This window comes from Leptosomus discolor, chromosome 10 (assembly GCF_034619465.1).
Source record: "Leptosomus discolor isolate bLepDis1 chromosome 10, bLepDis1.hap2, whole genome shotgun sequence".
NCBI lineage: Eukaryota > Metazoa > Chordata > Aves > Leptosomiformes > Leptosomidae > Leptosomus > Leptosomus discolor.
In genome coordinates this window covers 15,474,402-15,497,043 of record NC_141400.1, presented here as the reverse complement: position 1 = coordinate 15,497,043, position 22,642 = coordinate 15,474,402, and the positions used below count along the sequence as shown (strand labels likewise).

At 53.1% G+C, this 22,642-nt stretch overlaps 1 protein-coding gene across 1 annotated transcript in view; it reads right to left on the bottom strand.

The window, feature by feature from the left end:
- Positions 1–678: 678 nt before the first annotated feature.
- The window catches only part of FLT4 (fms related receptor tyrosine kinase 4), a 55,695-nt gene continuing 33,731 nt past the window's right edge, over positions 679–22,642 (bottom strand). The window contains exons 6-30 of the mRNA XM_086471280.1: positions 22,445–22,584; positions 21,562–21,730; positions 20,671–20,788; positions 19,906–20,057; positions 19,025–19,187; positions 17,064–17,208; positions 14,333–14,441; positions 12,911–13,270; positions 12,515–12,661; positions 11,874–12,005; positions 11,484–11,590; positions 11,051–11,186; positions 10,138–10,242; positions 8,488–8,601; positions 8,163–8,251; positions 7,724–7,871; positions 7,052–7,146; positions 6,572–6,694; positions 6,045–6,156; positions 5,570–5,669; positions 4,973–5,078; positions 3,881–4,020; positions 3,106–3,226; positions 2,260–2,345; positions 679–898 (exon numbers count right to left, since the gene is read on the bottom strand). Coding sequence (XP_086327406.1) covers positions 679–898; positions 2,260–2,345; positions 3,106–3,226; positions 3,881–4,020; positions 4,973–5,078; positions 5,570–5,669; positions 6,045–6,156; positions 6,572–6,694; positions 7,052–7,146; positions 7,724–7,871; positions 8,163–8,251; positions 8,488–8,601; positions 10,138–10,242; positions 11,051–11,186; positions 11,484–11,590; positions 11,874–12,005; positions 12,515–12,661; positions 12,911–13,270; positions 14,333–14,441; positions 17,064–17,208; positions 19,025–19,187; positions 19,906–20,057; positions 20,671–20,788; positions 21,562–21,730; positions 22,445–22,584 — 3,437 coding nt within the window. The remainder of the gene's footprint in view (positions 899–2,259; positions 2,346–3,105; positions 3,227–3,880; positions 4,021–4,972; positions 5,079–5,569; positions 5,670–6,044; positions 6,157–6,571; positions 6,695–7,051; positions 7,147–7,723; positions 7,872–8,162; positions 8,252–8,487; positions 8,602–10,137; positions 10,243–11,050; positions 11,187–11,483; positions 11,591–11,873; positions 12,006–12,514; positions 12,662–12,910; positions 13,271–14,332; positions 14,442–17,063; positions 17,209–19,024; positions 19,188–19,905; positions 20,058–20,670; positions 20,789–21,561; positions 21,731–22,444; positions 22,585–22,642) is intronic.

Here is a 22,642-nt window from a genome sequence, read left to right as displayed (position 1 = left end):
TCCCCCCAGCAGAGATGAGAGGGGTGTGGGTGTTGCTTGCAGAGGAGATGGAGAGGCTGGCAGGCTGGCATCTACCCAGAATGAACAGTGTGCATGAACATTTACAAAGATCCCTCAGGATCTCCGTACACCTCTTTAAAATGTTCTGCTCTTGCTGCTAACACCACTAGGGATTTCTTTCCTTTGATTCTGCTCCACAGCTCAGGAGCTGATATCATGAGGAGAGGAGGAGGAAGCGATCCAAGGAAAAACATTCAGGCTGCGCACCAGGAAGAAACTTGAGACTAAGACAGATCTATTTATATCTGACCTGAAATGGGCTTTCTGAATGGGAAGCTGATCTGAGTGGAGGCTGGATGCTAGGCAGAAGGTGCTGTAGTGCTGAACACAGGCACCCACTCGCCGGCAGAATGCATCTGTCTGAGCCGCAGGAAGAAAAGAAACGTGAGGAATCAGCGAGGCGCTCTCTCCAGTCCCAGCACGGGGAAGCTGCAGTTGGAGGTGCTGCATTGGGCCATTGTGCTGTAGTTCCAAGGACAGCGATGTTCCCCATCTGTTTGGGGTAGGTTCACTGCTGGGGTTGGGCATAGGTTGAAGGAGAAGCTCTGAGTGACCCTGATGATGTGCCTGGAGGGGGAGAGGGGATGCCTCGGCAGGCGCCTCCAGGCCCTGAGGCCATTAGTACTGCTCAGAGAAGAAGGAAACGTGGAGAGTGGGGGGACTGGCCCCCTCTCCAGGCGGGGTGCAGCTGCCGTCCTCAGAGTGTTCTGACAGCTCCCCGTATTCACTGTTGTAAAAAGTCTGGCCTCCAACCTGGGACCCGTATGACGGCCGACATCTGCCCCGCAGCTCCGACTGTTCCCCTGGCAGCTCCGCTGTTCGACTGGGCCCTTTACTGCTGTGAGGGAGAGAGACACAGGAGATCAATCTGAGCACTCCTGGAAAGCCTCTGTCCCGCTTAGAGAGATCCCAGCTTCAGGAAACACCAACTGCTAATGCATAGGGCAGAGGCAGGGTCAGGAATGGACCTGCACCTCCATTTCAAAGCACAACACCAAGCCTTGCTCTAAACCCAAGCACAGCCCGTATGTTTTGTGAAAAATCTGCACATAACCTGATGACAGTTATTTCTGCTTTTCTAGATACCTTTGGGAAGCACAGGGAAGGGTTGGGACCCCAGCAAGCAGGGAGAGACAAGAGACATTGCCTCGATTGCTCCTAGACCTGGCAGGAGTAACAGAAACTGATACAAACCAACAGCCAGGACGGGGGAAAGGAAACGAAGGAAGATGATGGAGATGTGGGAGGAAATCAGCAACGCCATCTCAGTGCTTGCCAATGCCAGGTGACAGGCAAGAAGTCACAAGAGTGAGGGCAGGGACACATTCAAGGAGAGGTTTAAGGGCAGTGTTTTCCAGGAGATGGGATGCCAGGTAGCCCATGGTGTAGGAGACAATGGGAACGTGCCTTAGGGAAAGGAGGACAAGGACAAGAAGCAGGAGACAGTCTGATACAACAGCAGAGAGGCCACAGGGCTATGCCTAAGGGAAAAGACAATGACCAGTCTGATTTGATGTTGGGAGGCAGAGGAGGTGACAAAGAGGCTTGGGACTGGCCTTGTCTACACATGAGCTGATGTGGTTCACTCAACACACTGTCACGGAGACAAGGTTCCAAGCAGAGATGAGCTGGACAGCTTCTTGCCCAGTTTCCAAGCCTGGGGCAAGGACATAACCATCCACAACATCCTCAGGCCTGACAGTGCCAGCTCAACCTGCCGGGCTCAGTACCAGCATGTGGGAAGTGCTAAGGCCTGTACCATCCCTGCAGTGCCCCCATCGGGGCCCTGTACCACATGGGTCGGGGCTGGGGGAGTGAGGTGGCAGCCACACAGTTTCCATCCATCCCACCTGCTGCTGCTTGAACAAGCCCTGATACATTTCACCAGAAAATGTCAATAAGCATTAAGAGTCTTATTAACACCGTCACTCCACTGTGCCTCATTATCTTAATGGACACATTCTTACTGAATAGGCACAGTTTACATTTTTAAACCCTAGGAAGCAGCAGGCAGGTCTGTTCTTCATGCATTTTCCCTCTTGTTAATGTGTGCATGGATTTATTTGGCTCAGGGCCCACAGCTCTGCTGCTGCTGAGAGCCCCAAGAGGTATACCCTATGGGGAGACACCAAGAGCTGCCTTCCTGGTCTCACTGCATTTGGCCGCAGGGAGGTCTGAGTGGCTAGACTTAAGGAGTACCTGAATCCACCTTCTTTTCTGTGTCGGTTTTCTATCCTCTCAAATTCCTCAGATGCCAGAACCATCCCACTGTCTGTCTGATTGTCCTGGAAGGAAGCAACAGGAGTTATCAGTAACATCCCTGTCGGCTGATCAGAGTGGGAAGGGAGGAGGAATCATTCAGGAGATGAGATCATGTGTATCTGTGACAGGGAAAAGGAGTAGGGGTACTTTACCAGCATGCTCCATGGTCTTGCTGGAACTTACTGTCTTAGATGCCTTCTTAAAAGCAGCACATACAAAGGTAAGATTTGTGTGTACAGTTCAGTGCCACTTTTGAGAAAAAAAAAGAGTGCTCCCTGTCTGGAAGATACATTACCATCAAATCTGTGAGAGGTGGGATTTTCCTCTGAGACTAAAGGTATGACTTAAGTTTTGCCACTAGAGGAGATATAAGTACCAGCCCAGTTCTGAGAGGCCAGGAGGGTCCCTACTGCACAATGTCGTGTGGGTCAAGATACGGGAGATGCGGACAAGCACTCTGGATTTACCGAGCCCTGGCTGGATTTCAGTATGCTTAGGCCATGTTCACAGATTTGAGAAGGGTGAAGAGCAGGCTCTTCTCTGAGGTCCCTTGCTTTTGGGTCTAACCTCCCTATTTCACACTCAGGCAGTATGAGCTGTGCTGCAGAGAAACCCCTACGTGCCAGGTGGAGAAATGAATGTGCATAGGACTGGACGGACTGAACAGGAATGACACAGACAGACTGACATTAGATAGGAGTGATCTTCCTTCCATGATCTTAACAGCAAAGGTGTCAGGAAACAGCTGAACATTTCTTTGCCCCCTGCCCAGATGCTACTTACCGGGTGTGCCTTGTACATTGTATGTGTCATGGGAAACTCTTCAAATGTCTTTATCCTGGATGGACACCTGATCTGATTTCCTCCCGTCAAACAACCAGGGAATGAGACACAGTTGTAGTATCTGCTGACAGAAGTGTACTGTATTCAGTAAAACCAACAGAGTCAATGTCCTGAATAAACAGGACCTGAACCCAACCTCCTTTCCATGCAACCAAAGTATGCAGGGAGGCAGATGACCCAAATGGTGAATTTTGGGAGGAGAATGGCATCACCTTAGACCTCTCAACCCCATACTACTTCTGCAGTGGGGAGCACCCAGACTTCCTGATCTTATCAGGCCCTGATTACCTCTCCACTTTGGATAATGTCACATAGATCCCAGGCATCACACTACTACAGCTCCCTGGAGATGAGAACAGATAGGATGAAGTTCCTGCATTAGCAGAAGGGCAGAGACCCAGCTGACACCTCCTTTCCTCCTCTACTTGATAGGCTACAACGCCTTTAGTGGGACATGATGCTCTGGCAGTGTAGCTGGAGGCAGGAGAAGGAATGTCATAGGCTTAGACATCAAGGGCTCTTTCTCATCAGCAAAGGAAAGTGATTTTGCTTTTATAAGCAAGATGCTGTGGCCTAAATGCTTGGACCACGCCTGATCACCTGGGATTTTTCCAACATCTTGCTACTGGTTCGCCCCACATCCCTCAGACTCCCTTACAGCTCAGGCTGCTGGCTGCCTGCTGGGCTCTCTCTGCCCTCTTCAGAGGGGATTCACCTTGCTGCTAGGCTGTGACAGCGTATCCTCATGTCAAAGTCCTCTTCATCTGAGTTTTGCTGGGCAGAGGAAGGCACTTGGGAGAAACCATCATCTTCTGAGCTGTGAGAGTCGTTCAGCGGGATGTAATCCTTCCCTTCCTGGCAGGAAGAACAGTGAGTGGCCTTAGAAGAAGGGGAGGGCTTTCCCACAAGAAAGGACTCTATAAGCAGAAGCTGTCAGAGCTGGGGAGGAAAATTTCTGGTTTATGTCCTTTGTTTCTCTGGGTCAAAGTATCTGGCTGGAGATTTCTATGCCCTCTGCATTAAGCAGCTGTGAGTGTTGCAGGTGTGTGGAGGTTTGTGCGAGCAGAAAAACAGCCTAGTCCTGTGGCACCTACAGTTCTCTAGCCTACGTGGATGGAGCGCTGTGCTCTGGAGGCACATCATTGTGGCTTAGTCATGCCTGTGCTGGGATCCAGTGCTGAAAGGTTAAAATCAGAGACGTCAGGATGACACAGTACTCGTATTTATGCATTTAGCTATCATCTTATGAAATGGAACAGCAAGAAAATTTTACAATCAGAGCTGCATGCTCATTGCAATTAAAAGTCCTGGTGAGTTATTGCATGGCAGTGATTAGTAATAGTTTCACAGAAATTTGTATATCTGACTCCTGTAATGGAACAGTTGTTTCGTTCACATGGTCCTGACATTTAGATCTGAGGATAGAGTTTCAGAAACCCTGGTGAAGTCCTGGTTTTCATTATGCGGGCATGTGGGAGGCAGAAGTGCCAGGACCTTGACTCAGCTGAAAAATTTCAAACAAGCATCTGGGGATTAGCATGGAAATACTGGAATGACGACTGAGAGGGCACCCACCCTGCAAGAACTGGAGCTATATTAGGATGCAGTGAGAGAAGGCTACTGCAGAAATGAGCTCTCCAGTAGCTCTGGGAAACAGATCTCTCTGATCCAGGAAATGCTGTGTTATTCCTTGGCCTACGCAAAGATATTGCATTGGTCAGGGAGTCAGAGGAGGGCACAGCAAGGGAGCTAGCGGTGGGAGAAGAAAGCTGTCTGGAGCTGAGCAGGATCACAGGGAGGTTTTCACCTGCTGGACGTTTTCCTGAAGAAGGTTCCCCAGTATCTCCACCAGGTCAGAGAAAGTTGGTCTCTCCTTGGGATCACCATGCCAGCAGCTCAGCATTATACGGTAACTGCCAAGAAGAGATGCTAGTTTTATGCCATGGAACCCCTCTCCTACCCCGCGCTGCAGCTCCCACCCACCCGGTGCCTGCTGGGACAGCATGTATCTGTACTGTGAAGGAAAGCTCGGCACCCCCCAGCACATTGGCCATGTGGACCTACTGGAAGGGGGTTGGTTCATTATGCACTGAATATAACGATGCACAGGAGCTAATTTGGACACTTCTGATACCCTTGAGAGCAGGAAAGCACATTGCCCACTTAAACACTCATCCCAGTGTGGGTATGCAAGGGTACCTAGATAGCTGATTTGACCCCATCTGTCTTGCCCTCCAGCAGCTGCCTGGAGTGAAGGATGTGTTGTCTCATCCCAACCTTGGCTGAAAGGTCTCTGCATCCCACACAGGGACCTGTTCTCTATGCTGGGATCTGGGAGGTGTCTGCCATCCCGCAGAGGGCTCTGCTGTGACCAGTGCTGGGATCCATAGGGTTTCTGACTCACATTTCCGCTGTGGCGTACTCTGGGGCTCTCATCCTGGTACCGTCTTTGAGCCTCTGGCAGAACTCCTCATTGATCTGAACTCCAGGGTATGGAGATGCCCCTAAAGGAGGTTTGAAGAGGAGTGGGAACATGAAATGTGCCATCAGAAACCAGCCTTCTGAGACTGCCCTTCCTCCCAAGACACTGGGAGATGTGGTCACTTCTCATACACAGCCCAAGTCCTTGATGCTGCCTGAGACAGCCGCTCTGCCTCAGTGAGCAGGAGGCCACTTCTGCACGCCTGTCTCTCCATCGTCCTGTTCATGGGTGGATATGGCCTCCTTATTTTTTTTGCCTACACCAATGTCTCTTCCCATCACTCCTTAGACGTGCTTCAGAGCATCAGGGCCTCCTGCACAGGCTTACCTGCCAAGCTGCTATGTGTGAAGAGAGGTCCCGCCTCCCTCAGCAGCACATGAACCTCATTAGCACTCACCTAGTGAGAAGATTTCCCAGAGGAGGACCCCGAAGGACCAAACGTCACTCTGGGTAGTGTAGACTTTGTCGAAGATGCTCTCTGGAGCCATCCACTTCAGTGGGAGACGGGCCTGCAGGAGGAGGAGGCAAGGCACAAGTGTGCAGTCAGGGATGTGTCCCAGGACAGACCTTCTTGTAGCAATGGGATGAAATGAAACTAGAGCCAATAGCCCTGCTCCTCTCTCCATGGAGGAATTGAGGTTTAGTTAGGCCAGAGGGAGGGATGGAGACACTGAAAGGGGGAGGAAAGAGTATAAAGAAAGAAGAATAAGTTAATGACAGGTTGCGGGGAAGAAGGAAGGAGACAGAGGTCTGCTGGGGGAGTAGGACAGCACATACATCATTGGGCCAATGGTTCGTGGTCCCAGCCACACAAGTGGTTCCAATCGTCCTTTTTCATCTTTTCCTCAGTTTATTTCAGCCCCAGAGTTTATGAACACCTCAAGGGGGCCTAATCTGTATAAGCTTTGAGAAGATGGCACTCACACTGCCTTTCCTGACATAGTCGGGGTCCTTGTAGATGTCCCGGGCCAGGCCGAAGTCACAGATCTTTACCACGTTGTTCTCTGACAGCAGGATATTGCGAGCCGCCAGGTCTCTGTGGATGCACTGAAGGCACATGAACAGGAAGGGACAAAATCAGAGGGGTAGGAACCCCCATCAGAAAGTGCAGAGCACCCCCCCTCCCCTATCCTTCCCTCACGAACTTGAGCTGTAATGGGGGAATGGTGGAGGTGGGAAGGAGCTAAAGATTAAAGTTTCAAAAGGAGATGGTTAAGAGGAGGATGAAATGCAAGAGGAATAATTTCCCATCTTTGTGTACACAGAGCTACTTCAGACTTCCTCAGAAGTGTGAGGCAGATCACCAAATCTCTCTGTGTGTCACCTGTAAAGTGGCTGTAGGCAGGCCTTCTCTGGTCAGGCATGCACAAAAGAAAAGGGGAGTGAAGGAAAGGGTGAACTTACCTTTCGGGATGCCAGGAACTCCATGCCACGTGCTACCTGGAAGCTGTAGCAGATCAGGTCTTCCATTGTCAAGGGACTTTGCCACAAGTCGTCCACTGTCCAGGAGTACAAGAAAATGATTAGAGAGTGACCAGTCTCTTGTCCTCTTTGCCTCTCTCCAGGACTGCGGGATACAACCAGCCCCTCGGCGAGATACAGCTAGTCCTCAGTGCTAACTGAAGTAACTAGCTCCCCGCTAGGATTTTCTGCTTAGGCAGCAGAAAGCACACAGCAGGAACCTGCTCAAGTGTGAGGAGAATGAGTCCAGCCTCCAGCACACATTAGTCAGACAGAGTTGTGGAAACAGGGCTGGAAGGGACTCTGAAGGTCAGCTTATCATTCCCATCCTAGGGAGGACTCACTGAGATCCCCTTCAATTCTCCTTTCTTTAGGCTAAAAAAAAAATCCAAAGGGATTTAATCCTCCTTTCTGGCTTTCAAGAGTCTATAACAAGAGACAACAGATGACTGTAATAGCCCTGTTCAGGGAATTGCCATGCAACACTGGAGTGATCACCACCAAGGCTGAGTCCCAGCTGCCCGCTGTCATGCCCTATCCATTCCCCAAGCTAGCCAAGTCTGGTGTTTCTTTGGTGGGTCAGGTGAGGAGCCACTGCCAAGGCTGGAGTATTACCTTCCTGGATTGGCTGCACTGTGTGGCTCTTGTGCATCAGAAAGCGGTTGAAGATAGCACTGTCACTAGTCCCAGAACGACTCCTCCTGTCTGCTCTCACTGCCTCCACGATGGACTGGACCTGAATACGCAGCCTGGGAGACTTCTCCTGGCAAGGAGACCAAACCAAAAACCTCAGCAGGCAACACACACTGTAACCCTTGCACCCACAAGCCGCGGTCTTTTCTTGTTCTTAGACTGTAATTCTGATCTGGAAGCACCTATCATCCCCTGCAGAAAGAAATTACTGCCCTGATGTGCGCACGAACCAAGATCACTGTAAAGTTGATCTGCCCTAGACAGACGGTGTCTTTATCCCATTGTCAGATCATGTTTCAGGCTACATGTCTTCCTTCCCTAGGCATAAGGTGGGTCCCTAGGGGCAAAGGAAGCTATTTACCCTGTAGGGACTGAACCCTTCCCGCTTGGTCCGCAGGTAGTTGGAGAGGTTTCCATATTTGCAGAACTCAACAATAACCATGAGTGGACCTGGCGAGAAGAAAGCAAAAGTCATGGGAGGAGGTGAGAGCTTGCGATGGTCAGAATTTGCCCTGACTCGTGTTATGTGCAGCCCTGCTGAGCTGTGGCACCTGCCCTAAGTGCACACAGCACACTGATAACATCTCTACATGTCCCTGCTGTCACACACGTGGCCAGCAGAAAGACACAGGGGCTGAGCACTGATCTCTGGGAGCGGGCACAGCCTGATGCCCTGGGATATTTACCATTGGGTTTGGTACAGGCACCCAGTAAATTCACAACGTTGAGGTGATTCCCGATGTGAATGAGGATCTTCAGCTCTGACATCAGCGCCTTGTGCTCACTTGCGGTAGCTCCCTCTGGAAACACACAGATCATGTCATGACGCCTCCTCACAGCTTTTCACTCCCCCTCGCCACCCTTCTCCTAACAGAGTGTTAATGAGAGTCTTGCTGAGGAGGCTGTGACCCCAAAGCCTTGGTACATTTTGTTATTGCATGTTTCCATATGAAATGTCAGAGCCTTGTTCTGAAGATCCCAGGATCCCTGCTGTAACACATGGGGTGCTCCCTGAAGGTGCAGGGACACAGAGCAAAGGACACCACCACCTGTGCCCAACAGATTTTTCCTTGTGATAGTTGTGCAGGGAAAAAGATCACTTGAGGCTTACATACAGATGCATATGTTTGAATCTCTGCCCTTTCAGCCTCCAAACAGAGATGAGCCATAAAACAATTTGAAGGAAAATCAGAAAAAAAAGGCATCTGAGTCTTTGATCGTGACAGAAGATAGAAGCTGACTCAGCTCAAACACAGAATACCTTGTTACGATTCCTCTCCAATAGCAAACACAGTGTTGTGCCCCTGCCAGCTCTCTGTACTTCATCTTCTCTCTGAGTGCCTAATTCGCATCAACTCTTGATCCTCTGTTTTACCCTCAGCATGTGTTCTCTGGTTTTGTGTGCTTTTTTCATACTTCTCTGCTTCCCCATATGCATTTTGCCTTACTTGAGAGTTTGCAAATCTAGTCTGAGAGACAGAAGCATCCTCTTGAGCTGCAGCTTATGGGCCAGGTGAGAGCCGTGCCTCAAAGGACTGTAAAGCAACCTCGTGTGGCCAGGCTTCCCTCTGCAATCACTGTGCAGATCATCTGTACGCTTGCAGTGCTAAGTACTGCTGAGATGAGCCATGACTCAGTTTCCGCATGCAGGCCACTGCTGGCCAGACACTGCCTTGGTATTTTGTTGGATGCCAAATTACAGAATAATGTTTTGGATGTCTGTTTGAATGCGTGGCTATAAAACCTTAAAATCTCACTCTGGATTGACCAGGTTTTGGGCATAAAGCCAATTTAGTCCTCAGAGCTGGGTAAGAGCTGCAACCAGGTTCCTTACCCAGCTCTGAACCTGGCCCATAAACACAAAATACAGGCACATTTGGAAGAAAGCATTGGGAGCAACACTTCCTTGAGTGACCTGCCAAAGAGGGGCTCTGGGTTCTTGTTTGTCGTTTGAGACAGATTTAATTCTTTGCCTTTGTAGACAGCTAAATTTCCTTGAAAACCGAGTTCCCCAAGTGCCTGCTGTCTGTTCTGCCACTGGCCTCCCAGTGCAGCTGAATGGGGCTAAAGCATACATGAGAGGAGGCCAGGAGGATCAACTGTGTTGAGGCCAAGAAGCCATAAATTAAAATGCTGGCTCTAGCTCCTCTCCCCTAGTTGAGAGCTGGCTCAAGCAGAAGCACCCAGGAGCGCTTGTGGGAGATAAAACATTTTTCCAGGGCCTTAACAAATGCCATAAACAAAAGACAGGCATTTACAGGGTGAACATTCCCTGGCAGGTGCCTCATTCTTTGCTGTCCACACAGACTGCACATTCTGCTTCACTGTCCACATACCTTTCAGCATTTTGACTGCTACAGTCTCACAGCTGTTACTTTTATTGATCCCAAACGCTGATGCTTCCACCACCTTCCCAAAGGCACCATGACCCAGGACTTTACCTATAGGCAAGGAGAGAGGCAGTGTGAAGGAAGGCAGGTGCAGCACAGGCAGAATGGAATGAAAAAACAAAAATCCCAACAGGAAACCATAGGAAGAAGAAAGAAAAAACATCATAAAGGAAAAGGAAGGAGTGGAATGTGTGCCCTTCCCAGGTGGCTGCTTGCTCTGTTGGTGAGAATAAGAGAAAGGATGATGGAAGGAACTGAAACAGAGCTGGCATGGACAAAACAGAGGAAGGAAATGGCCCTGCAGAAGTGAGGGTCTGTTTGTTGCCCTCGAGCAGAGTGTGTGGGAAAGGTAAACATGACACCTTGCAGCAGAGCAGCCAGGGCTAATGTCACTGCTCTATGCCTCAAAGGTAGTCTGCAGGCCTTTTAACCCTCCCAGATGTGGGGAAGAGACTGCAGGTGGATGTCTCAGCATGAGGAGGATAATGGATGAAATCCTGGTCCTGAACTCAGGGTACGTGCTGTGGGCTGGGCTGTTCTGTCCAGATTACCAGCTGGAGAATATGGGGTTGTGTTTTAAAGTGTGCCCAGAGGTCTTCTGGTCTCAGTGATGCCTGTGTGGGTACACAGGGAGAGTCTGGGCTTACAGTTGGCTCAGACCTCTCCGTAGTCAGATCCAAAGAGATTTCCCAGGCACAGCTGGGCTTTAGGGACAGTCTGGGGAAGAAGATGGGAAGCCTGAGGCAGAAAGGAGGCATTAAATACACAGAGGTGTGTAAAAAACCTGGAGGGTGCGTTTGAAGGGCTGGTAGGAAGCCCTGGCTGCAGCGCGCAGTGGCAGGGAGGGGGTCTGGCTCACCTAGGCGCAGGCGGTCTCGTGGGAACTCCCACTTGCTGGAATCATAGGGCAGGTACTCGCACTGCTCCTCCAAGGGCACCTCGCCGGGGTCCATGATGATGGAGAGGTAGCCCGTCTTGATGTCTGCATGGGCAGGCTGCAGGAATCAGCCAACACAGAGGGTGAGGAGATGCCCTCCCTGCACTGGGTGCTGATTCCCAAGGGGGATTTGGTTCCTTTGCCTGCCTTGACCTGCTTCCCCCTGGCAAAAGCCATTCCCTGTCATCTGCTTTACCACAGCCCTTATGCACCCTGTCCTTGGCAGTGAGAGCACCTGAAGCAACACTCAATGACCTCCTTTTAGCTGTCATACAGCCCCATATCACAGCAGTGGTGTTGCCCCAAGCCCTGCTAAGCCACCTCCCCTTCCCTGGGACAGAGACAGTCACGTTACCCTTTTGATGTTACAGAAGATGAGGATAAGGAGGATCCAGAAGAAAACAGCGATAACCCCAGTCCCAATCAGGATGACAATCTCCACATTGGTCCTGTCGTCAGAGCCTGTGGGATGGGAGGGAAATGGTAGCTTCAGAGATTCCATGCCCCAGCTCAGCCATCCCTTGCGGCCTGCTTCAGGATGTGGGGAGATTGGGGAGGTGTGTTTGCCTGAGCTAAATAAGCTCTGCTCTACAGATCCTCCTGTGAGAGCACCATGCCACCAGCAAGGCCTAGGGGCTTTCCCTGCCTGCCACTGCCTGGTGTCACAGGGAAGAAGCATGGGACCTTGGCCACGCTTCTACTCCCCCCCTTCATCCCCAGGTACCAGTATCGTAGCTGCTGGTACCTTCCACAGAAACGCTGGCCGAGGAGTTCACACAGCCCTTAGCGTTGCAGACGCTGCACAGGTAGAGCCCAGCATCCTCCTCCCTCACCCTCTGGATGCTCAGCCTCTGGTTGAAGTCCGCCAGGTCGATCCCTGCAAGGCATGGAGAGTTGTAGTGGTCACTCACAGGGAGGGGGGATTAGTATACCGGACTCATTCAGGCTCAAAATAAGGCTCCTATTTTTTTGGCTGGTTTATTGTAGATGGCAGAATGAAATTGCATCAGCTGGTAGAGGGTCTGTCAAGCTCTGCTTCATGTCCAGGACCTGTTCCTTTCCCTCTTCAATGTACCTGTTCTTTCCATGGGATCTAGGTTTGTCCCTGCATGAGCAGAGACACCAGGCACTGGGCTGGGAGTAAGAAGATGAATGATTTATCTCTCTCTGCTGTCCAGCTGAACATGCACATGCACAGACAGTGCTGAGCCGGGCCCTAGGGCATAGACTTGGCTGGTGAGACTGCATCAAACTGGGATAGAACATGATTAAAACCAGAGTTCATCCAGTTCAGAGAACAGGCACCTTTGCAACTTCTAGCAGTGTTCAGCTCTCCAGCTGCTGGACATGACACCCTGCCTTTGATTCACCCCTAGCCCACTGTACCTGACACTTCTTCCACCAGTTTCTCATCTTTGTACCAGCTGATTTCAGGAACATGGTTGCCGTCCACCTTACAGCGCATCTCTATGGAGTCACTGACGTTCACCCAAATGTCTGTCAGGTTCTGCTTGAGGCGGGGGATCTCCAGGGCTGGAGGAGCAGCACAAAGAGGAGGAGGGGAAAACGGGAAACTGATTGATCAAAAGAATAGCTGTGTTCCTGGGGGGCTTTGGGTCTCTGACCCCTGCTGAAGGGTGTCTTGAGAACCCAGGTGCCCTGCCTTTGCCACCTTTAGTTTAGCTTGCTTGCGTGGCTTCCCCTGGGGATGGACTGGGAAGCTGATGGCAGCAAGAGCACGAGCTCTCCTCTGTCACTCCCGCCTGCCCTGTGGACCCTCACCCTGCACAGAGATGTATTTCTTGTGGCAGTGCTTCTCCCGAGTCTTCCTGTTCTGCACCTCACACACGTAGTCTCCCTCCTCGCCCAGGGAGATGTTGGGGATGGTGAGCAGCAAGGTCGCATCGTTAGAGTCGGGCTGGAAGCGTAGCTCCCCGTGCATCTTGGTGGCGTAGTGGTGGACGTTCTTGCAGTCCAGCACAAGGGGGTTGCCCTCCTCGTCGTGGAGCTTGGAGAGGTTCAGCCGATACCACTGCAGGTTCTCGTAGGTGTAGTTGTCCGCATTGCAGCTCAGCTGTAGGTCCTGCCCCTCTATGGGCTCTTCCGAGGGCTGGGACTCAATCTCGAACCCGTCTGGAATGGCTTTCAGGAAGGAAATGAACATGTGAATGAGTTTCCATGGCTGAGCTGCCAGACACAATGAAATTGTCTTCTTGGACTCAGCTGTCTGAGACTCCCCTGCCCTCAGCCAGGGTAAAGGAAACCAATCTAGAGCAGAACTGTGACATGCTAACTTCTAGCGACAAACAGCTTCAGTTGCACGCAATGAGCGCTAAGGGATATGCTGAAGTCCCGGGGTCAAATTAAGATGGGGTCACAACTGAAACAAGCCTGGGAGATCTGAATTAGGCTGTTACTGCTCTCAGCTCAGCTGCAGCGTTCTGGATTGCACACACTGCTTTCACGTGTGCAGGCAGTGGCACAGCCAGGCTGGACAACTGCACACGCAGAGCATTACTGGAGCAGCGACTGAAGATGTTCATCTGCCTCCACAAAGCTGGTGGTTCTGACAGCACAGGTCCTACCTATGATAGCCATGACCCCAGGCTTTGGGGTCTGTCCAGAGAGGCATGTGCCCTTGCTGTGCCCTTGCTGGGCACCCTGTCCCCAGGGGCCAGGGACAGACACCCGCCAGCACGGGGCACCACTGGCAGGAAGCTTATGCAGCCCCATATGGGCCACCAGTCCACACTGCTGGGCTCAGCTTCCTCCCCCCACCAAAATCCCGTGGGCACCCGACCGAGGGGCTCGGGCCAGCAGAACCCTGCCTGGGAGCAGGGCGGACAGTGCCACTAGAGGATGCTCTTGGACCAGGCACTTCCCCAGCCCAGGGAGCTGCCTGGGCCTGAGCCAGCAGCATGTCCCCAGCCCAGGACCTGCCAGGGCTGCTCCAGGACCCAGGCACAGGCAGCGCCAGCTCATGCCCAGGTCTGCCTACCAAACTCTGCCTGTGCCATCTGCTGCCAGGGCTCCAGGCTTCTGACACTCAGCAGAGCTCTGGGGTAGCCCTGCTTTCCTGCTGGCTTCCCAGTCTCTGTTTAAGGTGCTGACTGTGAATGACGGGACCCAGCAGGTCTAGGGACCTGCCTATTTCAAGTAGAGAGTTCGGCTGAGGCAGGTGGAGGGGATGCCCACAGTACTCACTGGTCACGTAGAAGTAGATCAGCCGCTCATCTCGACCCACTTTGTTAGAGGCGATACACTTGTACATGACCGAGACGTTGGCCTCCTGGATGGCCAGTTTGCTGACTGTCTGATGGGGAAGGAGAGCATAAGAACGAGTTAGGAAGAGCAAGAGGGAAGAGAAGTAGGATCGGTGCTGCTCTCTGGAAGACAGCAAAGCACACAACAAACCTGGCCTCAGGCAGCAGCTATACCTGGGAAAGGGTTATGCAAAATCAGCCCCTTATTCAATAGCCCTTTGTACATTTCAAGCCTCACCTGCTGGCTCTAGCAACAGCAACGTGGTTTTATTCCTGATCTCTGCTCCTTTTTACGGAGCTCAGCCAGCATAGGTGCCTCTCCATGGGAGAAAACTTCTTGCTAAGCCCCTTGGGTCACCACGGGGACAGGCCTGTGCCCAGCAAGGGGGACATGAACAGGATACAGGGCTGAAGGGATGGCTAAGCTCCTGGCAAGCTTTATAAAAGTGGGGAGACAGGGAAAGGACACCAAGGCTTTGATTCCCTGAGCCCTCTGCAGTGAAGTGGCTGCTTAGTGTCTCACAGAGTTCAGTGAAGTTTACAGGTACTTACAGACCAGCAAGCACTCCTTTTATCCATAAGGGGAAATCAAACCTGTGAAAGCAGCCCAGCTCTCACCACTGCAGGAAGAGCTGTCATCTTCCCCCTTGAAATTCCAAGTGTACATAGACATGGTCCTAAAAGCTTCCTCCTCCCTCCTTCCAGCAGGACATGACTAAGACTGGGCAAACAGCCAGTCTTAGTCCTGGGAGCACGGACCCAGGAGATGCTGCCTCCAAATAAGCCAGGAAAGGCAGCTGGGGAATAAGGCTGCGCTCCTCCTCCCAGCTCACACTCCACACGCGTGAGCTGCCAAATGTGTTACAAGCACTCCCCTTAGAGGAGACCTGCGGTTTGAAGCACAGGCTTCTCCTCCACCCCAGTTTAAATGACAAGTTAATCACATGCACAAATCCCTCTAATGAGACAATGTTTAAAATGCAAAAAATTTGTGTTCCTACAGGGAAACTACTTTGCCTTTACTATTCATCCCACAGAGTTTGGGAAGCATTTCCGCTCTAAGTGGCAATGTATTAGCTTGTGTTAATCAGAAGGAACAGTCATTCATTCAGTGCATACTCAATATAGCTGAAGTGACCTTATTACTAGTACTTTTGTGCATTGCCTTTTCCGTTTCTTGGGGTTATTCAATACAGCTGAAATGACCTTATTGCTGGCACTTTTGTGTGCTGCCTTTCCTGTTTCTTGAGGATTTTCCTTCTAATCTGCACTGTTACGTTTGAGTTGGGGTTTCTGCATTTGACATCATCCTGCTGTCTGCAGTGCGTGGCTGTGCACTGCACAGCCTGTGGGCCATTCTGCCTTTCTGGACAGAATAAAAAACAGAGGAGGATGGTAAAAGAAGCCAGGCAGAAAGGAGAAGGAAAGGGAGAGACAGCAGATTGGAGGATGTAGCATCCCACTGCAAGTGGAAAAGCTCTGTTCTCCCACAGCTCTTGCACGTCCCCGGGCTGCACAAGCTAAGTTGGACCTTCAGGACAGTTACAACGAGATAGATGGAATGAGAAGGACACAGCTGAGGAACAGGAGGAAGAGAATGAGGAAAAAAGGGGAAGACCAAAAGGGACCACATCTCAGGGGGGACACAAGGGCTTCTCACCCTGGAGCTCCCACCATCCCTGCTTGCCTCCCCCGGGGACACCAGTCCCTGTCTCTCCCTTCGGCTGCTCTAGGAGGAGCAGCATCTGCCCCTGCCACCCTTTTGGCGGAGTGACGAACTCCCAGCCAGGCCAGGGGACGGGAAGTGCCTTTGGAGGTGTGTAGGAAAACAGGAAGTGACTTTCGGAAATAGGGGCCCGTTTGTTTGTTCTGCATCCCTCTGCGAGCGGCTGGTGCCTGACACCAGCGGGAACAGGAACCCCGTCATGGCGCAGACCTGACACTCGTGGCTACCAGAGAGACAGAAAGAAACAGGCAGCAAGCAGTGTCTGGCTGTTTGCAGGTCACACGCTGCAATGAGGGAGAGATGTTCTTTCCAGAGAGGAAACGCTGTGATGGAGAAGTGGGCTCTGTGGGGCACACGTGCTCTCACTCACAAACATGCAGCAGATGGCCACCAGCACCTCCATACCACCCTTGCCCCACCGGGATGGGGACAGCTGGATGAAATGCCCTGCTACACACATGCATGTTCCCGAGGCCGGAGATTTCCTGGTCAGTCTGTGACTCCTGCTCTCCTTTCCCAGCTGCCCAGGCTGCTCTGTGGGGTTTGGCTCTCCCAGAACACCCCAGCAAGAGTGCTCAAAAATGGCCTTGGAAGCCCCCCCAGCACACGTCCCCCAGCCCTCCCTCGCTGGGTGCCCTGCGTTCAACAGCTATCGGTGTAAACCCTCCTGTGCAGCCAGCCCCAGTGGGAGCCTCTCTGGACGCAGGGTAATTTCTCAAAGATGACAGCTCTCCCTCGCCCTGGGGCTGCCTGGTACTGCAGAGTCCCAGAGCTGGGAACGGCCGCTGATGATTTACTTTAGAAGCAGAGGTGTGAAGCCCTCCCCAAATCTGGCTCTGCCAGGCTCGTTTCCAGGCCACTTTTGCTGGCTGATCACAAAGGACCCCTCTGAGGGTGCCTGTCTCCAGCTCCCTGCTCCAGGATGGGTTTGGGACTACAGCCTCACCTTGTTCCGCCCCTCCACGAACTCCACCCAGGTGTCAATGCTTTCGATGGGGTTCACCGCATCCTGCTGTGACACATCTTTCCAGTCCTTGCACTCGGGCATCCGGTCCCGCTGATGGCGTCTTGCTGCCCGGTGCCTGCTATTGCTAATCCAGCAGCCCGGGAGGAGCAGGAGAAAGAGAAGAAAGATGGAGAGAGGGTCAGCTGGGAAAAAGGCAGCAAAAAATAGCATTTTGTCTGAGAACTGATGCCCCTGTCCTCTGACTCTGCAAAATTTCCTGAGTCTCTTGTTTACACAGTTCTAATGTGTTTTATAAGGGTGCTCTGCAATCATAGTGAGGCAAACATCATCTATGGATGTGAAAACGGAGGCAGGGAATGGATACTGGTGTCCCAGGCAGTGTCTTCACCCCCAAGCCGGTGGCTTCATCCTTCCCTGCTAGGGATGGAGAAAGGCAGGGGTGAAATCCTTTCATGTGTGCCTGGGGCAGTTCTTGATGCCACTTTGCCAGCAACAAGGCCTTAAACCCCTGCTGGGACTCAGAGCCAGGGATGTCACAGACTGGTTGGACGCTGGCCTGAAGAGCAGAGGGTGCAGCACCCAAGGGTGTTCCTGCTGACTCTGATTCAACAAATACCAGGAGGGAAACATCCGAAGTAGCGATGCTGCTGGTGTCTCACAGCAGCATGGTGGTACCTCTTTGGGCTGAGACAGGCAAGTGGGGAGAAGTGCCCAAATCTTCAAGGACCCGGGATGCTGCAGCCTGCAGGATCCTTCTGAAACGCAGGTGGGGTGGGGAGATGGGAGGGTCTACCCAAAATTCAGGGTGGGAGGCATGGAGGGAGAGGGCTTACGATGACAGGAAAGCAGGTGGGATCTGAGTGCCCATGAGCAGTGGCAAGGGTGCACGCTGGCAGTGCGGGGCAGAGAGCTCAGCGGGGCGAGCCCATCAACAAGCTTTGTAAACAACAGGAAGCTCGAAAGAAGCCTCCTGCATCCTCTGGAGCTATGCTAGGCAGAAATATGGTGGCCTTGGGAGACAGTGCTCATAATTCATGAGCCCCTCTGCTTCCTGACAGGGCCACAGTGCTCTTGCATGCAGTGGAGAGTTCTCTGGCGTCCCTGGCTCGGCAACAGCCTGCATAGGGCTGCGGGACCCAGCTTCCTCCAGGCACCTTGCTGTCCTCCACCCTGACTGCTCTGGCTACAACTCCCCAGCATCCCTTTTCCTTCTTCCTGCAAGGCTGCTGCTAGAAAATGCCACTGCAGCCCTGCCTGATGCTGCCCCAGCTTCCCAGGGCACAGACAGTGGGCATGCACCCTTGCTGCCTGCACAAACAACCTCCTGGCAAACCATCCCAGCAGCTGGCAGAGATCTGGCACTTCCACCCAGTGCAGCAATTCTTCCTCGCATGCAGCAGCTCTGCTCCCCTGCCTATGAGCACTTTTGCTTCCATCATTACCCAGCAGAAGATGAAGGACCAAAAAAACCCAGGGACCTTAGGGCAGGAATGGGGTGAGCCCCAGCTGCTGTCTCAGGGTCTCACTAAGGGGCTGTGACAATTCCTTCTGCAACTTGCCTCAGTTTCCCCATTAGCCCAGTAGTCAGCAGTTTTATTGCAGGTGCTGTGAGGTGTGGCTGGGCCATGGACGTCCCCTGACAGATGCAGATGGCCAAGGATGCAGGGGAAGCTGTGGAAGTGCTTGGTGTCTGGGACCAGTCAGGCTAGGCAAAACTCCCACATGGAACACAAGCGTCTCCGGTGGGCTCCACTCTGCCTCTTTACAGGGCGAGTGGGTGTACAGCACTTGGAGCTATCGGTGCTGTCCTCCTCTTGCCATGTCGTGGCTGGGAGAGCAAAAGCGAGATGGGGTCTGGTACACAGCCACAGTCACAAGGAGCCCCTAACGCCACACTGGTGGCCTGGTAAGACACGGTTGTTGGAGGAAATGGCACTCACAGGCTGCGTCGGGAGAACATCCGACAGGGCATCCACGGCCTCCACTGCCACTGGATCACCTCCGGCGCTGGGATGCCATAGACTGTGCAGGTGAGGGCCTGGGGGCTCCTCCGGGAGTAGATGCTTGGGGAAGAGGCTTCCTTCTCATGGATTCGTGGAGGAACTGCAAGGATCAGAGTGACACCGTGAGCGGCCGTGGGCTCAGCCGCTGCAGCCCCAGGCCGGGCACAGCCCTCCCCAGGCCCATCTACGCAGAGTGGGCAGCTCCCGGCCTGCAAGGCAGAGCAGGTTATACTTGGCAGAAGCAAGTTACATTCTTTCTCCTTCCTCTGCAGAGTGTCACTGTCTGGATGCTGCAGATCTCAAAACATTGTCTGGCACCCCCCTGCACAGGGCTATAGAGCCTGCTGGAGACAAATCTCCAAGCAGCAGTCCTTCTAGCACTTTTTATGTTCTGGTTCCTGCATGACAGGGACCAGTTTCTGCCAGGGGAAAACTCCCTAGAAGCTTCCCATCCAGAGGAACTGCTCCAGCTCCAGGCTTCGTGTGTGTTGCAGCTGCCCTGCCCTCAAGTCCACATCAGTCAGGGTCACCCTGAGCAGCATCTCCAGCTGCAGTTGGGAAATGGCCCCTGAGCAAGGACATATCCTGCCCAGAGTGATGGAGCCAGGAACAAAACTGTGCTGTATGGCCCAGGCCACAAGGAACCAGCCTTGCTGTAACCAGAGCATCCCTCAGCAATGGGGAGAAGGAGATGATAGAGGTACCAACTGCTTCAGGACAGCAATGGGGCCTTGGTCTTGGGGCAGCCCAAAGGCTGGGGGCCACAGGCTCAGCGCTGTCCCCCCAGCCCCAGCCCTGGCCCTGGCCCCCTCCCTTACCATTGACGATTAACTGGAGGCTGATGCGCTTCTCCAGCCCTGCCAGCCTGTTCCGCAGAACCAGCGTGTATGTCCCAGCATGCTGCTCCGACACATCCTTGATCTGCATTGAAGATTGAGATTGCTTGGGAATTAGCTTCCCGTCCTTGTACCTGCGGGGAGGCAGAGAGAAAATGCAGCCATGGGGAGGAAGTGTCCCACTGGCAGCTGGGCAGGGGTTTGCTGGTCCCCACTAGAGCGCAGTCAGGGCATGCCTTGCTAGCGCTGGGGACCTGTCTGGAGAGACCCCTGGGCTTTCCCTGGACCTGACTTATGGGTCTGTGCATCGTTTTGGGGATGTCATAGCTCTGCCCTGAGCCGCGTGCAGGTGCAAAGCTCCCAGCCAGCTCTGGCCAAAGTGCAGCACGATGCAGTGCACAACTTGGCCCACTCTCTTGCTCCTCTGGGCAGCCGTGATCTCCGCTGCAGAGGGACAAGAGGGACAGCTCCTGTGGGAGCTCCATTTGGCCCCTCCAGACAGCACAGAGCTGCCAAGTCAGGCCAGGACCTTTGCTGCTTCCCCTCCAGACCTCACCTCCTCCCATCCCAAGCTGTGCAGCTGAGCCAGGGCAGGTGGGAGAAATGACCCCCATGGGTGGGACAAAGTGACATTTGTGACAATCTTGGCCACACAGGGACCTAGAAAGAGGGCCAGGCTAGGCTCCCCTACTTGGCAGAGGGAAGGAGGAGAGGAGAAGGTGGCTCAGGCTAAGAAAGGTGCGTTACCACTGGAAGTCTGGTGAGGGGTAAGCCACGACTTTCACCGGCAGCTTCACGGCTTCATCTCCTGCAGTGGCTTCTATCACTGGGCCCTTCCTCCACTCCACGTTGATGAAGGGCTTTTCTGCAAGAAAAAAGGTGAGCATGGAGGAGAGGAGAGCACAAATGGACAAGCTGTCACCAAGCTCTGCTGCTCTCCGCATGGCCCGACAGCAAGGAGCAAGGATAGGTGGGGTGTTGTGGCAGTGACGTTGAAAATGACTACTCTGCAACGATGAAGTCAAAATAACCAAAATCCACTATTGTCTCGTCTGCCCATATGACCCCCAACCCTTCTTCCACAGCTTTGCTCCCAGCAGGGCCCCCTTTGTGGAGCAGAAGGGAGTGAGTGCCAGGCAGGCCAGCACAGCGCCGTGACTCCGGCAGCTGAAGAGCTGCCTCTGCCTCGCTGTTGGAAGCCATCGGGGACACAGGGAGCCTGTGCTGCCCCGTGAGTTTCTGCTGCCAGGAGACAGCCTCCCAGTGCTGATGGTGCCTTGTGCACCCGCAGCTGGGTGCCTCCCAGGCCAGCCATGCCACAGGGGCACTGCATCTGCCACAGGGCCACGAGATCTCTGTGTCCTGCCATCCTACCGGCACTTGGGCCAATTTGGTGTTTGCGTCTTTCTCATTATCTTGGCACCTTGTCAAATGCGCTCATGCTCCCCATGTGGTGCTGGGGTGCAGAAGGGTTGAGGGACTGCAGGAAGGCTGGGTGTCACTAAAGCAGAGTGGGATGAAGGTGCAGGAGCACCCCTACTGAGCTTTGGGCCAAGCACTGCCTAAGCAGTCTGGGGATTGCTCTGGTGGCAGCTCTGCTCTGGCTGTGGCTCTGCAAGGGAGTGGAGGGCGCCGTACCATGCACGATGACATCGGTGCTCTCCTCCAGCATCTGGGCACCGTTGGTGGCGGTGCACGTGTACTTGCCCAGGTCCTGCTGGCTGACATTGTGGAGGGTCAGGATACTGGAGAGCTCTGTGTGTGTCTGCAGGGACCGGCGCTCAGGCTCCATCACTGCCCGCTGTGTCTGCAGGACATGACAGAGAAGGGGATGAAAGACATCAGTGGAATGGGGCTGTGCAGATGGGCTCCTCACGTTGACACTTCTGGCTGCCCAGTGCTTGTCTCTCCTTGGACAGGCATCTCCACCACTGACTGCCATTGTCAGGGATGGAAAGGCAACAAGCCCTGTGTGACTGACCACCTGAGGCTGAGGTCAGAGTTTAGCACATGTTTTGCTCTAACCTGCAGCCCAGTAACCAGTCTGGGAGCCCTATAGGTACGTGAACAGAGTGATGTCCTCAAGGGTCGCCCCTGTCTCACTGGTCTCAAGAGCCAGAAACTACAACAGGGGGAAAACACAGCAGGGAAGGGACACCCTCGCAGGCTTTTGGTAACCAGGGCTGTGTGGCTAGAATACCTCCTTTTAAGCCAGTGGTGTTTGGTCTGGATTTGCACTGGTGGAATTGCAGCCAGTGTTTGCCCAGGAGTCCCCCAGAGCAGTAACACCTTGGCAAAGAGGGTGCTTTCTGCCAGGAAAAGGGGTCTTCCCTCTGTCTGGCTTCTGCTGCATGAGAGAAAAATGGGAAAGCACTCTGACCAAGATGTCCGGGGCACAACATGGTTAGGATCATGAAGCAGAGCCCTGCCAATGATGTGAAGAGGAACAACGAAGGGGCAGGAGCAGATGACTCAGAGGGAAATGGTTCAGTGCATGGGGAGCTGCTCTGTTTGCTGGTACCTGTTTGCCAGGGTAAGTCCACTGGAAGCGGACGCCAGAGTTGAACTCAGCCCACACTGTGCAGTTCAAGACCAGCTTCTCTCCCACTAGCAGCTCCATGGCTTTCTTGGGATACAGCTGGATGTCATACAGCTCGCTCCCTGAAGTAGAAGAGGCAATGAAAAAACATTTCTGATCTATTAACTCTTTGACTCAGGC